The following is a 17,273-nucleotide window of genomic DNA, read 5'->3' as shown; positions in this document are numbered from 1 at the left end:
GTTCGGTGTGGTTGAGTGGCAACAACCTGTTTGGCACCAAGTCAACTAGCCTGCTTTCCTTCTCCTCCTCTTCCCACTGTCCTCTTTTCACCTCCTCCTTTTCTCCATCCCTCCATTTTACAGGGGAGAGGAGCTTCAAGTCTTCAAGTTAATGTCTGTGCGTGTATGCATACATCAGACCAGCAGTGTGTGTGTGTGTGTGTGTGTGTGTGTGTGTGTATGTATGTGGTGTCTTCATATGTCTGCATGCCAGTCTGGCTACACCCAAGCCCCCCCCCCATCAGAACAGTTGCAGTAACACCTCAGGTCCCCAGTCCATAGCGGTTTGAGCAACAGCAAACACGGCTGCCCCGAGGGTAGCAGACAACCCCCAGACCGCCATTTTCACCATCCTGTTCCCCTTCCCCCACAGAGCGCCTCTGTCCCCAGGTAAGGCTGGCTCCAGGCCTGGGCGTCTGGAGGCTGGGAGCAGAAGAAGTAGGATGATCAGACTAACACAACTGGAAAGCAAGCACGGGGGGGTTGGGGATGGGTTTAAGACTACTGAGGGCTAAAAGCTCGGGTGAAAGTAGGATCATAATACCGGGAGAAAAAACAAGTAGAGATCAGGAATCGTTGCAATATTGAGGACAGAGAAGGAGCGGCCATGGAGCAGAATCGTTTCAATCAACGGCTCTTGATAAGAAACTGGTCTTTTTTGACTCGAGTGGGTACTTCTGAGTCAACTTGCCAGTTAGTCTGCATCACAGATTTAATATTTTTCAACCAGATTACAAGACTCATTCACTCCCACTTCACTTCAAATATGTTTCTTGTAAAACAGCGAAGAGACACTCTGCAGAGGGCCTGCAAAATTGTGGGTAGCACTGAATCTCCCATTTAATAACATTATCTAATCCAGTTGAAATGTTTGTATCTGCAATTGTGAAATCTGTGTTCTTATTCTGCAGCTTCAAACATGTCCCTGAGCATACACCCATATTCACCAATCCTTCAGTCACCAACAAATGTATACCAATCCTCTGAATACTGTTTTGTGAGTTTTCCCTCAGAAGCGGTAATAGGATTACAGCTACCGGTTTTCTCCCTTTTTCCCCCCTTACCATGTCTGGAGGTGGCGACGCCTTGAGCCTTGTTCAAGCGTCTGAGAACAGAGTCTGGTCTCTGGTGGAGAGTGGAGAGCTGGAACGACTGAAAGGTACTGACGCACAGACTGGAGAGAAAGATAGAGGGAGAAAGAGAGGAGGAGGAAGAGGAGAAGGTTGTTAGTCTATGGAAAACAGTGCCATTTCTTAGTGAACAGCTGGAAAGACGGGAAGGAGTGGTTGGACGATAGATTTATAAAGGCAAGGAGGGGGAGGCAGAAGAGAGCGAGCGAATGATGGGGTCGAGAGACATTTACGTTGAATTAGAGCTAGGAGGGATGGATGGAGTTGATAGACTATGGAGGGAGGGAAAGACAGGGGAGAGCGTGTGCAAACTGCTGTGAGAGTAAACTGCTAACAAGAGACAGACAGTGATAGATACAGTGTGAGATGCCGGTATCTGTCAGTCAAGGCCTCCTGTCAGTGATGTCACTTCCTGCCCTGAACAATGATTATGAGGTTCATGGAAGGACACTAATGGACAGAGAGAGGGAGGGGGAGAGAGAGAGAGACAGATAGACAGACAGAGGGAATATGGTTGAGTTTCATACATGTTGCTACTGCAATAGAAAACATGGGACAATAGTTTAACGCGCCTCTGTGTGTGTGTGTGTATATGTGTGTGTGTGTGTGCATGCGCACTCTTCAGTTAAACTGTTTTTAGAGCATCCCCCCTTGGTCACTGGGGGAATTGCACGGGAATTTCATTAACTTTTTATTTTCTATGGGTTACAAAGATTTTTCTGGTGTATTTCAGAGTCGAGTCTGAGGTCAATGAGAGAGGGCCCTTAGTCACATCTGGCGTTTGCTGGCGTAGATCCTGAGGGCAGGGTTGCATGTTGGGTGCACACTGATATATTATTCTCCTTTTGTTTTTCACCATTTTTACTCAGCATCTTGCCCACTCACCTTTTGCGAGGCTGCAACGCGGCCCGCCTGGCGAGCAGGGAGGGAGGGTATTGGTCGAATAAGGCCTGAGCTCGACCAATCAAATATTCGTACGGGAGATTCTGAGGGATGTGGGAGAGGAGGTGGTGGACCATGGCCATGTCACAGTCAGTCTCCTTCACCTCCCTCTCCCTGTGCAACACAATCTGTGAATGAGAGGAAAGCAGAGCAGACAGACAAAAGGAGAGAGGCAGACAGGCGGAGAAGGGAGGAGAGCAGGGGAGGGGGAATAAGGATAAGGCACAAGAGAAAGAGAGGAGAGGAAAGGAGAGGAGTGAAGAAAAGAGAAGGAAAAGAGAAGGCTTAGAGTTAACCCCCGTGTGGTGCTCTGTGCCCGGCCTCAGTGGAAAAGTGAATTTTATTCTCTATACTCTAAATGTATATACACTGGCTATTAAGAGTTTTATTATAGTATTACAGGACAGTACAGCACACTGCAGTCAGCTTCGCAAGAAACGTGAACTATGATCTATAATAACTTTATAATCTGTTGTGTCACACACACGTCAAACCAGAAAACTCACTCTTACCAGTCCCTCACCCCCCCACACACACACGCGGAGTGATCAGTTTGTAAGAGCAGTCAGTATGAACAGAGCCTGAACACAGCAGTCAATCCAAGCAAGGAAAGACTGAAAGGAGAAGCCATCAATTCAAAACTTAAAGAGGGTTTAATCTATTGCAATTCTTCAAATACAACTGGCACTAAAATGAAATGAATTCCCAGTAACAACAAAACTAATAAGCATGATGTTCTTGTCTCTCCCTCTCATTTCCAATGGCTCAGCACCCCCCACATCCTCCCTGCTTTTCTCTCAACCCTCCTCACACACCCTTTAATCTACACTATTAAACCTGGCGCTCTCTCACTGACACAACCGAAGAGGATAAAACCCTGTTTGGATGTGTGTTGATGTGTGGCATTTTTGCTAAAAGCGTACTCTCAGCTTGTAGCTTGGGGATGAAGAATTCATAGTTTCAGAGGGTGTCGAAACTCTCCTTCATATTGCACTCATGCACTCACCGCAGCAGCGAGGTAGATGGGCATCAGGGGATGCGAGGCCAGGAAGAAGTCATAGAGTCTCAGTGTGTGTCTGAACTCTGACAGGACGTGGCCGTACCATGTGATCAGCCAGGACAAAGCAAAGATGGTCCCCACCTCCGCTCTACAACCAGATGCACACGCGCACACACACACACACACACACACACACACACACACACACACACACACACACACACACACACACACACACACACACACACACACAGTAAGTTATAACACAGATGGACAGAGAAGTATATAATTTGGATCTACTACACTCGTGAGGACAATTGAAAACTGAGACATGAACTCTCGTGAGTATTTTTGACATTTTACAAATTGCTGTGGGTCTGGCTTAGTCCCCACATCATGAAACATTTGATTGTGGTATGATTTTGTCTTACCAAGCTCAACACAAAGTAAAATTAAAGCTCTTTTTGTTTTTTACTGTTTGTAACCCTGCAGCTCATTCCCCTCGTGTCTCCCTTGCGTGCCTGCATGTGAAAACACGGTTATTTTTGACAAGATCCAGAGCAAATTGGGGACTTTAAGAGATTGTTAATAAATATTGGATAGCAGCATCCAGGGTGGATGGATGTGGAGAGTGGAGGGAGAAGTAAGCAAAAAGAGGACAGGAGTGACAGACAGTGGGGGGCGGGGGTGCAGGGAGGATGTTCGGGAAAGGGAAAAATAGGTGAAACAAGAGAGAGAGAGAGAGAGAGAAAAATTAATGACAAGGCCAGAGAGAGAAAGCAATATCAAGGTAAAGGAGCAACAAGAACATCGCAAAATTTGAAGCAGCGTGTCGTTTATTGTTTGTTATCCGCCATTTTTCCAAGCACAGAATGTGTGTGCATGTGTTCATGTGCACGTGTGTGTGTGCAGATCTGTCTAGAAGGAAGGCCTCTTGTCAGAACAGCATCACTTGTGAACACACACACACACACACACATTAAAATACTTGTAAGGACATTCCATTGACTTATCCACATCCCAACTCTCACCCCAACTGCCACATCCCTGACCTTAATTAACTGCCATTAATTGCATATGTCCCCGTCAGTAATGTTCTGGTAATTGTAGCATAGGACCTCATAAATAAAGCTTAATTTGCTACGCTCCATTGTTTCCCCCCCATACCTCTTTTAGTGGGGTGCAAAAGGTTTCTGAAACAGCATTTTAGATAATGTGGCACTAAAAAGGCTGCCCCAACACTAATGAAAACAGGTGGAGGCTAAACTAAAAAGAGTAGCCAATCCTGAGTATACACACAATGACATACACACACACACACACACACACACACACACACACACACGCACACACTCATGCCCCTCTGTCTCAAATCTCAGGACAGGTCACTACAAGCGCTGTGATGCCATCTAGTGGTATACTGCTTTTGGTGGTAAGAATACATTTTTCAGGCCACAGTTGTGTTTGTTTGTGTGTTTGTGTGTGTGCAGGTACCTGATCATGAAGTCGTGTAGTTCTGCGTCCACCTGCTCTATTATAGGCATCAGATAATTCAGAATGTGTTTGGTGCTGTCCATAGTAGGATCCATGAAATCCCTAGCAGGAGAGAAAGGCAGAAAGAGAAAGTGAAAAACAGAAAGTGAAAGACAGATTATTCACTCAGTGTACCTTGGTATATGCTTGTTGTTATCCAAAGTAGGATTAAAAAAAAAATGTGTGCAGTGAAACTTGTTAAGTGTCATCCCCAATTATTCTCTATTTAACCTATATTTGGAAAAAGGAGTCCAAATGGCATGGGTTTCCAAACAATGGAAGCACTACGCCTACCTGAGATGGTGATTTGACAGCGTGTGCAGCATGGCGATGGCAGTCTTCTCTCCGACTACCAACAGCAGAGTGACAGCCACGTCGTGGTAGCCTTGGTAATAATGGAGCTGCGGGTTTCGTTTTAAAACCTCCAGCATGATGTCAATCAGCTGCTCCTGGAGCACTGCTCTCTGTGTGACTGGCATACCTTTGATGAGAGAGAGGGAGAGAGACAAAGAGAGAGAGACAGAGCGAGAAAATACATGACATACTAGATAATTAATCTGACTTGACATGACACATGGCAAGGCTGGGGGCTGGAGAGACCAAGTGAGGACATGGAGTGAGTGTGTGTGTGTGTGTGGGGTGGGGGGGGGGCAGGTAGTTCTACGGTAGACCCCAAGCTCCCCTGCAGCCTGTTCTTCAGTAAATTTTGTTAAAGCTGATAGTGAGTGGAACTTGGAGCAGAAACGAGGATTCTGAAACACAAAAGTCCAGCGCCTCAAATGAGCAGTTGCTAAGCAACCTAACATCCACTTCTTGCACTTTCTGCAACTAAAGGGGAACCATCGCAAGAATTTTCTCCCTTCGTTTTGTTGGAGTGGCTTATTAAGCAGACATCATCGATAACCAATAAGCACCACTCCACATTCGTTGACTCTCAGAAATGGTCAAAGAAAACAAACTGATCCCCAGAAAAAGATTGTTGGACAGATGGCTGAGCAATCCTCACAAGGTCCAATGAGTTGCTGATCAATAATCAAAGATAAATGAATTTAGATTATCCCTTAAGGATTGCCAGAAGTCAACAAATTGAATACAATGGTGTTTCTTTATGAATGACATCCCATGCCATTATCACTGAGGATTCACAAGCAAGGCCCACACCGTCAACAAGATGTGTTTAAATAATTTATTAAAGAAAAATAATTGATGTGCATAGTTCTTGTAGTTCTTCCGCTTGCTGACGGCACTGTGGGGAATCTTCGTAGGGAATGACAGCCAGCCAAAACATCCAGTTACTTAGGATAAGATTGAGCAAACCGGAGACCTTTGAGATCTGAACGGATGTAGCATTTGGGAGGACCAACGGCCCATGAGTTGTATGAGGTGTTCTGGTATGCTATTGCAGGAGGATGAAGTGGTGGTTCCAATCCTGAAAGATTGTCCGGAGTAACAAATGGCAGAAATGCCAGACAAGGAGAGCATGTCACGGATGTGATGGTGGAGCCGGAATCGAGTAGCCACTTGTCCGTATTCAGTGATGAAAAGAGGATCTTGTCGCTGTTATACTCTGAGATTTCTGAAATAGAGAGTAGTTTGTGAAGGTCTTGAAAGGTTTTCAGTGGTGACTGGACTTTGAAGTAAAAGACAGGTGTACGCTGACCAGACTGATTGGTTTTTTTTTCGCTTTAAAGTAGAATACCATGGTGTCATCTGAGAAATAAGATAAGGCTGAAATACAAGCATAGTGGCGTGGGTTGAAGTGAATGGTGGAGGTGGTGAATTCGAAGCATCTGAGGAAAGCGCTGGTGATGTCTGCATTTGAGAGCCGCGACCCTTCCCCAGCGAGTTTGATGAGGACGATGACATGGTTGGTGGTGGCGTAGTGAAGGGAGAAGTCTTCACTCGGAACCGAAGAAGGATGCGAGACGAAAGAATTAGAATGACGAACGGGAGGATTAGTTGTAGACAAGATGAAGTTGATGGTTGCCTGCTGGGCCAGAATAGGCTGAGAGGAAAGACTATAGTTAAGTATGGAAGGAACTTGCTGTGGAGGAAAGCAGGGTGCTGGCATCCTAGTGCCGATGGCGCCAGCTGACATGAGCTGCAGGGACTGGTGAACCTGGGAGACGGAAGATCCTGGCATCACGGTGCCAGGAGCCCCAGCTAAAGCAAGCTGCTGTGATTGTTGGAAGTGAGCATCAGGGGGTGCTGACATCCCAGTGCCAAATGCCTCTGCTTAAGCCAGCTGCTGTGGTTGCTGGAAGTGGACATCTGGGGGCGCTGGCAACCCGGTGCTAGAAGCCCCAACTGAGGCAGGCTGATGTGAGTGCTGACATGGCGCAATCTCCTTGGTGCATGATGGGCCTGCCTTTTTTCTCCATGCCATCGGTTATGGGAAAGATGACAGATGGAACAGGAAGAGGCTGGATAAGACGGGGCACCACATGGGAAGCAACCCAGGGCTGTATGCGGCAATAAATGTAATTGTGGAGTGTGCCCCAGTATGTGGCTTTGTTGAAGGGGGGCTGCAGCTTCAGAGGCAAAGTGGATGTGATATTGATAGACACCCCTGCCTCCAAAATGGAGGGAAAGATTAAGGATAATGGACATGTGATCATCCAGTTCCTGACAGTGGGTAGGAAAATGTGAACACAGAAAATCTCGAGAGAGAGAGAAGGCATAAGCAAAATCTATGGGTGTAAGCTCTCTGGGAACAGGTGGGTGTTTCCCTTTCAGGTGGAGGCTCCCTGCAAGTCCTTCAAGGGATCTATTGAAAGGTGGCTGGCGAAGGGAAGCCAAAACAAGGAGTGCAATACCTATGTAGTTACTGTCGATAATTTGTTTACGCAGACTGGTGGGAACTGGGGACAGACGGGAGACGAGAGTTAGGTTGGCAAATGGGAGGATCAGCTGTAGACAGAGTGAAGTTGGTGTATGCCTGCTGGGCTGGAATGGTTTGAGAAGGATGACTGGAGTTAAGTATGGAAGGAGCTTGCTGCTGCGAGAGCTGTGGAGGACAGCTGGGACCTGGCATCCCGGTGCTGATGGCTCCTGCTGACATGAGCTGGCTGGTGAAACTGGGAGACATAAGATCCTGGCATCCCGGTGCCAGGAGCTCTGGCTAAAGCAAGCTGCTGCAGTTGCTTGAAGTGGGCAGGAAGGGGTGCCGGCATCCTAGTGCCAGAAGCCCCGGTTAAAGCAAACTGATGTGAATGCTGGAAGAAGGCAGCAGGGGGCACGGGCATCCAGGTGCCAGAAGCCCCCGGCTAAAGCGAACTGATGTGAATGCTGGAGGAGGGCGGGGGGGGGGGGGGGGGGGCTGGCATCCCGGTGCTGGAAGTCCCGGCTGAGGCAGGCTGATATGGGTACCGGAGGAGGGCAGTTGGGGGCACTGGCACCCCGAAGTCAGATGCCCTGGATGAGGCAGGCTGCTACCATCACTGAAAGTATGCATCAGGGGGCGCTGGCATCCTGGTGCCGGGTTCCCCAGCTTGAGAATGACTGTTGTAATTGCTGAAGCTGGAAGGCAGGAGGCGCTGATTCATTTGCCCTGGATGATGTAGGCTGCTGGTGCTGGTGTTGAATAGCCTGATGGGATACGCAGACCCCCTAATTCTGGTGTCTGAAGAGGGTGAGTGTGTTACGTGTTGATGAGAGATGGTTGCTGAAGCCCTGGTGTTATCATTAGTTCTGGCCGATGCTCATCTTTGTTGCTGCTCTTTCTGCCGTCTTTGAGCTGGAGGATATGCTTGTGCTGTCCATTTAACAGGAGTGCCGACACTGCGGCATATTGACGGGGTGTGTGTAATAGCATTACCCGGAAGAGAGCTGATGTTGATGGAGTGGTGGGTACGAAGAGCTGACATGTGAAGCACTGAAATGTTTTGCTTTGTTGTCTAATCGATGAAATGGAATTCCTTTCTCTTTTATTGTTTTTTTTTTTTTGCTTCTGGCACCTGGATGTCAGTGCCCCCTCCTTGCCCACTTCAAGCAACCGCAGCAGCTTGCTTTAGGAGAGCCAACCTCCCCCAAAAACTGTTTGTCAACTTTTATAGACGCTCCATCGAGAGCATCCTAACAAACTGCATGACGGCCTGATACAGCAGCTGCACCAAAGCTGATAAAAAAAAGCCCTCCAGTGTGTTGTGGAAACAGCGCGGGACATTGTTGGCATTGAGCTGCCTTCACTAGAACATCTTCACAGCACTCGCTGTGTGAGGAGGGCTAAGAACATCATAAGAGATATTACACACCCTGGACACCATATGTTTAAGCCCCTCCCATCAGGCAGGCGCTTCAGATCAATCCGCACACGCACAAAGTGACTGAAAAACAGCTTCTTTCTAAAAGCTGTGGCACTAATGAACTCAAGACATCTCCTCAGTCCAACGAGACTGATGTGCTGCCACCCTGGGCACGTGCAATATTCACACGTCACTTTAAGCCACTTCATATCTGCATTTTTGCCGATGATGTTTTTGCACCTCGTAAGTTGTATTTTATCGTTAAATGTACTGTACTTTATACATCATACTGCTTATATTTTGCACTTATATTGTGTAGACCCAGTATTTTTTATTGCTGATATTTTATATTTCTTATCTCTTTTATGTATGCACCATTTTGAGGTTGACACCTGCAATTTTGTTGTGCTTGGCACAATGATAATAAAGTTCTTGATTCTTTTGAAGAGTGGCTACAGTCCAGTTGGAAATATTTTGGAGAAGACTGGTTGTGGGAGGACTTTGCTGGATTGTGGTGACACTGCGACGGCCGGCTACGGGTAGTGAGGCCGGTGTAGTCGGAATGATGGCGGGAGGCTGTCGTTAACTTCGTAGGCAAAGGAGTCAGAGACGTGCGATGACAGCGATTAACTGATCTTGAATTGCCCCATCATCTCTTTGCTGATGAGGGAGGTGGGCTGGGAGACGTGGAGGACTCGTCAGGTGAACTGTGGTAGTACTGAATGTTGTGGAGAAATGAACCGGGCAGGATAGTAAGGATGGAAGAAACTGAGTTGGAGCGTGGTGGATTTACTCGCTTCCTGGACTGCTTTTGCACTACAGAAGGTGGGGTCTCAGGCACGGAGGTGGCAGGAAAGTTTTTGGTTTCTGTTGCTGGGTCCGTTGGCATGGGCTGATGGAAGCTTTTGAGGTCATCATCCTGATTTTGTCAGAATAGATTATCATCTGATGAGGATAATGAGACGAAATCCATACTCAGGAAGTGGTGAGCGGATGGATGATGTCGCTTGTGTAGTAGTGGCTCAATTGTTTGAGTGTGTTCGAGGTGTTGCTCAATCACAGTTCTGGCACAGAATACGAGAGTGGAATGGGGAGGAGAGGGCTAGGTGGGTATTTATTGGAATGCCAGAAGTGGCGTGGTTGGGATGTGGTCCTGCTGTTGAAACCCGCCAGATAAGTTCAATAAAACATACACACAAACATGCTAAAACACCAATGCATAGCTACGTAACGACACTTCGTGAGACAGTATATTCCCGCTACAAATATGCAACAATTCAAATCAGTGAGATGAAAAGTGAATCGCGATACTCTTTTTATACAGTGGAGGGCACTATCTACTTTTGAGGTCACTTGTTCGATGCCCTACGTCATCACTTACATCAGTAGCTGTATCATTAAAGACACTAAGCCTGGTGCCAGACTGACTGGTACTATGGTCTTCAGCGGATCATCAGTTTACACACACGCGCACACACACACAGACACACACACACAGACGTAGCTTGGCATACACAAACACACACACATACACATTTATTAAGGTTGGGCCTACAGACACACACATACACCACACACTATTATTATTACTGCTTTTTTCGTTCCATTCTGTTATTTTATTGCTATTGTTGCTGTAGTGTCGAGGAGCCAAAATACAATAATTTTACTCTCTTGTACTTGTTTAATGAGACGTAACAAATAAGAATCTTGAATCAAGGCACAAGACATGGAGGCTGAAAATGGGACACTGAATTTACAGAGATCTCAACTTCTGCCTGAAAATGTAGATATGTTGATATTCCTTAAAAAAAAAAAGTACATTCCAAGCTAGGCACACAGGCCACGCCTTAGTTTAGTTTATTTGTTTGAAGAGATTTTCTTTATTTGTATTATTCGTTTATTTATTTGATTTGAGATTTTTTTACACTTCCATTTAGTTTTCTTTTTTTTGTAATTTAAGACGAAAGATGTTTTCAGTTTCACTTTTACAAAGTAAAGGAAATATGCATTGTTTTGCACAGTTTATACCCTACCTCAGAAATAAAAAAGGATTCTTTAATTTGATAAAGAAAAGATAAGAGAAAATATATTGTGAAGATTTTTTTATCTGAGAAATCTGAGCAGGATAAGCGGTTTGGATAACGGATGGATGGATATCAGAGAAATAAAGGAATCTTTTACAGTCAGTTTGTCTTCAATCTCATTTTGTTCAAAAAATCGTTAGAAGGCGTCCGGGTAGCATAGCGGTCTATTCCGTTGTCTACCAACACAGGGATCACTGGTTCGAATCCCCATGTTACCTCCGGCTTGGTCGGGCGTCTCTACAGAAACAATTGGCCGTGTCTGCAGGTGGGAAGCCAGATGTGGGTATGTGCCCCAGTCGCTGCACTAGCACCTCCTCTGGTCGGTTGGGGTGCCTGTTCAGGAGGGAGGGGTAACTGGGGGGGATAGCATGATCCTCCCACGTGCTACGTCCCCCTGGTGAAACTCCTCACCGTCAGTTGAAAAGAAACGGCTGGCGACTCCACATGTATTAGAGGAGACATGTGGTAGTCTGCAGCCCTCCCCAGATTGGCAGAGGGGGTGGAGCAGCAACTGGGATGGCTTGGAGGAGTGGGGTAATTGGACGGGTACAATTGGGGAGAAAAAGGGAGAAAAAGCCCCCAAAAAAAATCATGAGAAAATTGCCTCCTGAATCGTATCGAATCGTGAGTTGAGTGTATCATTACATCCCTACTAATGCACATGAATGAACACACAGACACAGAGGTACACTACCTTTAGGGAACCGCTTCATAGACCTCCTGACATCAAGCAGAACCTGGTTGTAGTCTTTGTGGTTCTCCCGCACATCTCGGCCTAAAAACAAAAGAGCATTATTTAGCTGTGGCAGAGTGGAGTTACAGGGTAGCTGTCTTTGAGCCAAATGAGGTTGAGGGACAAGGACAAGACTTTGAAAATCACTAAAGTGAGGAAGTGTGAGGGTAGTGTGACATGTTCTAGATACCAGATTTTAGAAGCAGAGTCAACCTTCGAAGCTTCTGAGCAAAAACTGAGTTTGCCATTGTCATGATGAGAGGGGACTCGGTGCAAATGCCATGCACATTTAAGGTTAAGGAGTGGTACTAGTATGTCTAATTTAGTTATGAAAAATCAAGTACCTCAAATAAACTGAGATTGTAAATTGTATGAATGATGCTGAAGGAACTGCTCACTGTTTATTCTTTGTCTTGTAGAACACTATCAAAGATTTCACTCATTTCTCCAAGTGAAAAGCTATTTGGCAGGTTAAAGGCTGAGGCCCATGGAACTATAGCACCTTCCACCAATGTCAAGTCTGAGGGCAACTTTACCCTCAATTGCACTGCAACTGTTTGTCCCACGTGTTGAGTTTGGATATCTAATAAATAACATGTATTGATGAGTTTGAGTCATCTTTTTTTCCATGAACCCAATCAACATCATTGGTAGTAATAGCAGCATTTTCAGTGGTACTACAAATAGGAATAACAGTCATTGCACATATCTATCAATTTATAGTAGCCAAGGTGACCAACCAAAGCGAACCAAGGTGTTTGACTGAGTCAGTTAGTTAACACCACTAACCAGGTTTATGCGGTAGATCATACACATTTATGTTGAGTAGTTTGGGCCAAACTTTCCTCCTCAGTTCATCGGTGAGTAGGCCCCCTTCATTAACCGCAGCTTCTCTCAGGCTCTTTATGTCCACTGGGTCACTGTTGAAAATTACAAATGTACAACATTACGCTCTGCATTATAATTCAAATTCTGTCTGTATCCATCAGTTCTGAGAATGGACTGGTTTAAAATGCCATTCACAAGACAGACATAGAATGACGGGGATTAAAATGCATGAATAGCAATCAAGTGAATGGACTGGGCTACAAACATTTTGAATAGATGACTTAATACTTCTTCACCACAATAACATGCCCTTAACGGTTTCTACATCACCAATTCAGTTGACTTAGAAACAACTAGTAGGTATTAACAGCATTTCTCATTAAAAACACGCATGTGCCACTAGCAACAAGCTCACTCTTCATCGGAAACTAAAGGTTCCACTGTGGGCTATTAAAGGCGTTTATTAATCATGTTTGTTTTAAATCAGGTAGCAATAGTAATTTCTGCGTTATGTAATAAAAAAACACACCAAGTAATTCTTTGCATGACCTACAGACTGTATTCAATGCAAATTATGCATGCTGCACACACACACACACACACACGCGCACGCACACGCGCACAAAACTATACTTGTGGGGCCCCCTCATTGACTACATTCATTTCCTAGCCGTTAACCCTAACCTTAACCACACAAACTACAAGCCTAACCCTAACCTTAACCTAACCCTAATTCTAATCTTAACCCTAAAACCAAGTCCTAACCCTAAAATAGAACCTTTTACTTGTGGGGCCCCATAAAATGGCCCCACAAGTTAGGAGGTTTCTGGTTTTTCTATACTAATGGGGACGTTTGGTCCCCATTAGGATAGAAAAACATGGTGTACACACACACTCACTCACTCACACACACACACACACACACACTTTGCCATCAACACCAACCTGTTTAAAGCCTGGTGTATATCAACCAGCTTCTGTTTCTTCCCACAGTCTGGTTCTACAGAGATGAGAAAGCAGGAAAAAGAGAGGTGGAGGTAGAGCGGGGTTATAGTGAGAGAAATTATATTTGGGTAATGGGAGAGAGAGAGAGGGGAGAAGGGGCAAAAGAGGTGAGAGAGCAAGTCCATGGAGAGGCAGTGGGATAAAGAGCAGTGGGACACAAAAGGAGGAGAAAGGGGAGTGAGAAGAAAAGAGAGGAGATTAAATGAGGGGAATATGGCAGAAGAGATGAGAAAAAAGGACAAATGCAAGTAAAAATAAAGAGGTAAACAAAAAGACCAAAGGTGGGTTGAAGAATAAGGAGGGGGGGGCAGAAAGTTCAGTCAGGCGTTATAAATAGAAACTAGTAATCCTCTTTGTGGGACAACTTAATATGCATACGCAGATATACATGCAAGCACAAAGCACAGGGAGAAAACATCAAATTATCATTCTAGACATTCACCCAAGTGCAAGTGCGCTTGATGTGTAGCCCATAAACCCTTCAAACAATCAGTTGTATTGTAAATCAATCACTGGAGGCATAATGCAGGGGAGAGGCGGAGTACTGTGTGATTAACCAGCAGCGTGTCTGCGTTTTAATGACTTAAACCAGTGTTTCTTAACCCTGTCCTCAAGGAACCCCTATCCTGCAGGTTTTCTTCGCAACCCTGAATAGGTACCTGTTTGTAGTTATTCAACCAATCAGCAATGAATTTTGTCCGACGTTGCACACCTTGCATAATGAAGTGCTGCGAGATGATTGATCGAGTAAGTCCAAGCGGGGCTACCTATGCAGGGTTACAATGAAAATCTGCAGGATGGGGGGGGGGGTCCTTGAGGACTGGGTTGAGAAACACTGAATCTTAAACGAACAATCGCGATCACGTGAGTGGCTGAAACACACACATAATGGTTAATAAGCACGCTGGTTTAATGAGCAGACAAACTGTCCGCATACCCTCGGCCTGCCTGTCTGCCCTGCATCATCTGGACAGCGGGGGCTCGACTAGGCGGCCGGTTTGCCACGCGGGCAGCGGGTTATCTTAGACCGGGTTCGGCTCGGTCGTCTAGAGTTTACAGACAGCTGGCTGAAACGGAACCGGTGTCGGGTCGATAGGCGCTAGCTAGACACAGCAACAAGTCGCTCTCTGAAAATTAACGCGAAACTAACACACACAACAACAACAAAAACCCCGTAATCAAGCGCGATTACACCAAGTAGTTTAGCGCGATGTTGTAAAAGCGGCTGACGTTTGGTAACGTAAGGTTTGTTTAAGCGCCGTCTAACCTACCTCTCGCGGCGGGTCCATCCCCATGGTCCCGACACCCGGCGCCCAGTTTAAGTCTCTTTGGCTTTTTCATGGCCGTTAAAAGGTCACTATGCCTACTGTCATAGACGCGTTTATATTTAACATTAACACTCTGTGCACCGACGTTACAGCGGCAACGACCACTCTCCGCGGCCGTCTCCCAAACAGCTGGGTCTTCTTCTTCTTCTTTGGTTTTTAGAGGCGGTTTGCATCCAACATGTCGCATTACCGCCAACTACTGGATTGAAAATAAAACTACATCCTCCTGTCTGCTCTAGTGTGTCTGTGTGTGCACGCGTGACACGTATATCTATTAAATATATTGTAACGTGCATTGATGAGTAGACACGCTGGCCGCTGGGTCTGACCCTTTAGTCTAGCGGTTAGCGATGCCTCCTGCGGTGCGGGCGATACGGGTTCGCTTCCCGGCCGCGGCAGTTCCTGTGGTTGCGTTGTCCCCCGAATTCGCTACAATATATATTCCACTCCCCTCATCCCATTCTCTATCTAACTCCCCAATCTAGGCTCTGAGAGGGCCTGAAAGCCTCTCTCGACAGCCCTGCGCTTCCCGTCCAGTAATTCTCACCATATCCAAAAACGTGCTTGCTGCGTCCGCAGCCATCTCTCTTCTCTCTCGATTTCCTTTCTGCCTCAGTGGCACAGTTAACCACTATGGCCAGAAACGCTACTAACTTAATCTTGTCCTTACATAAAACAACATTCTTCGTGTTTCCTACCTGATTCGTTCCCCCCGACTTCTTGAATCTTCACTTTCCTTAGCTGCTTCCTCGTGGTTTGGCCTTCTCTTGGACCTGATCCTCATGACCTCCATCTGTTTGGGCAGCCTACTTGCCATGCCTCGCCTCGTGACTAACACCACCCCCACCCCCAACTGAATACACTTGGATTCTTTCCCACAGTTTCTACCGCTGCATGTATCATCTCCACATTACCACATATCCCCTTAATTAAGCGGGCTGTGTCCACATTTCCAGCGATGTCTGCGCTGAATGGGTTTGGGAACAAAATTACTGGGTAACTGGTGTGATCCAAGAAGACTTTGTCAGACAGGATTTCTGATTCAAAATGCAACATAACAGATCTTGTTTCCCTCCTTTCTCTGTCGTCCATCCTGAATATTCTATGACTATCAACAACTTTATTAAGTTCCTTAAATCTACCTGCGTCGACCACATGCGATACTCCATCACCAACGCCCTTCATGGGAACTCTTCTATCAAATGGGAAACATGAAACTTGGTAACCATCTAACTCACGATATTTCCAGTGCCTTTCTAAATTGTGTCTGTGACACACAGCCCACAATGATCAATCTACTTCCTTTAACATCAACTAAACTGACATTGCCAAGTTTGTCCTTAACCCAACTCGCGACGTCACGTTTGTCCAACAGAACAAGTCTGTCCTTGCTTCCAGTCAACTTCATTCCAACCAATTGGATTTCTCTTTCGTTCTCTCTATCATCACTGTAACTTCAATTTGATCCTCTTTTCTTCTTTTTCCTCCCTAGTTCCTTCCCTCTACCTCTTTCAAACTCATCCACCTTCGCCTCCTGACCTCGCTCAACAGGTGAGTCTCTGACCGATGCAATCTAGCTTGAAGTTGGTCACTTCTCTTTCATTGGTTAGAAGTACAACGTCATAAGATGCGAGGAGGCTATTGGCTAAGATTCAACCAATCTATGTTCTTGTATTATTTAATTAGTTATGTGTTAGTATGAAACCAAAGAGTCCGTTTTATTGGCCAGGTATGATCACGCAAGAGGACTTGGTACGCGCGCGCACACACGCACACACGCACGCACACACACGCAGCAATATAAGAGCGATAGCAAAGTAGGAGACATAAATCAAGAGAGAGCTAAGCATAAGATCAGATACCGCCAACTAGATATAATAAGTATGAAAATGAAAAATATGAGCATGAGTGCAGATCTATGTATGGGCAATATTAGAAATGGGACAGAATAGGGGTGTGCTGTAAGTAGGCTACGACAAGACCCGTTACTGTGAGGCATTAAGTATGTGGTATTGTAATACTGTAGTAAATAATATTGCACAGATCCTGTAGATAAAACTGCACAGATTATTATTGTTGTGCAGATTACTGCGCACGTTGGTTGTTGCCCTCGGTTAGCAACAGGAGTGCAATGGGGGTCTTGTGTGGTGAAGTGTATTTTGTAATTGTAGAGGAGCTCAAGCAGGAGTCGTGACAACTTTCTCTTTCGGCTACACAACGTGCACCATTTATTCCTTCCACCCTTACAACGACAACAAAAAACCCGCGCAGCGGAAGTGTGTCACTGTAAACCCGAACCGAGGAAACAGCAGCTGTAAACTAACGTTCCTACTAGCTCAATAAGGGGAATTATGTAGCCCCATAACCACTACATAATCATATTTTCCTTAAAATATATTAAATCACT

At 45.8% G+C, this 17,273-nt stretch overlaps 1 protein-coding gene across 1 annotated transcript; it reads right to left on the bottom strand.

Annotated features, from left to right (window-relative positions):
* Window positions 1-280: 280 nt before the first annotated feature.
* On the bottom strand, window positions 281-14,972 carry zgc:63863 (uncharacterized protein LOC393372 homolog). Its single transcript, XM_056298613.1, has 10 exons — window positions 14,810-14,972; window positions 13,479-13,533; window positions 12,495-12,625; window positions 11,667-11,747; window positions 4,939-5,125; window positions 4,606-4,707; window positions 3,118-3,259; window positions 2,055-2,239; window positions 1,104-1,213; window positions 281-462 (listed from the first exon to the last, which is right to left on the bottom strand). The coding sequence occupies exons 1-10, from the start codon at window positions 14,877-14,879 to the stop codon at window positions 281-283; spliced, it is 1,245 nt and encodes a 414-aa protein (XP_056154588.1). The 5' UTR covers window positions 14,880-14,972.
* Window positions 14,973-17,273: the final 2,301 nt, after the last annotated feature.

The sequence above is a fragment of the Lampris incognitus genome, chromosome 18 (assembly GCF_029633865.1).
Source record: "Lampris incognitus isolate fLamInc1 chromosome 18, fLamInc1.hap2, whole genome shotgun sequence".
NCBI lineage: Eukaryota > Metazoa > Chordata > Actinopteri > Lampriformes > Lampridae > Lampris > Lampris incognitus.
Note: the sequence above shows the minus strand (reverse complement) of the source record. Positions and strands in the feature narration are given on the sequence as shown.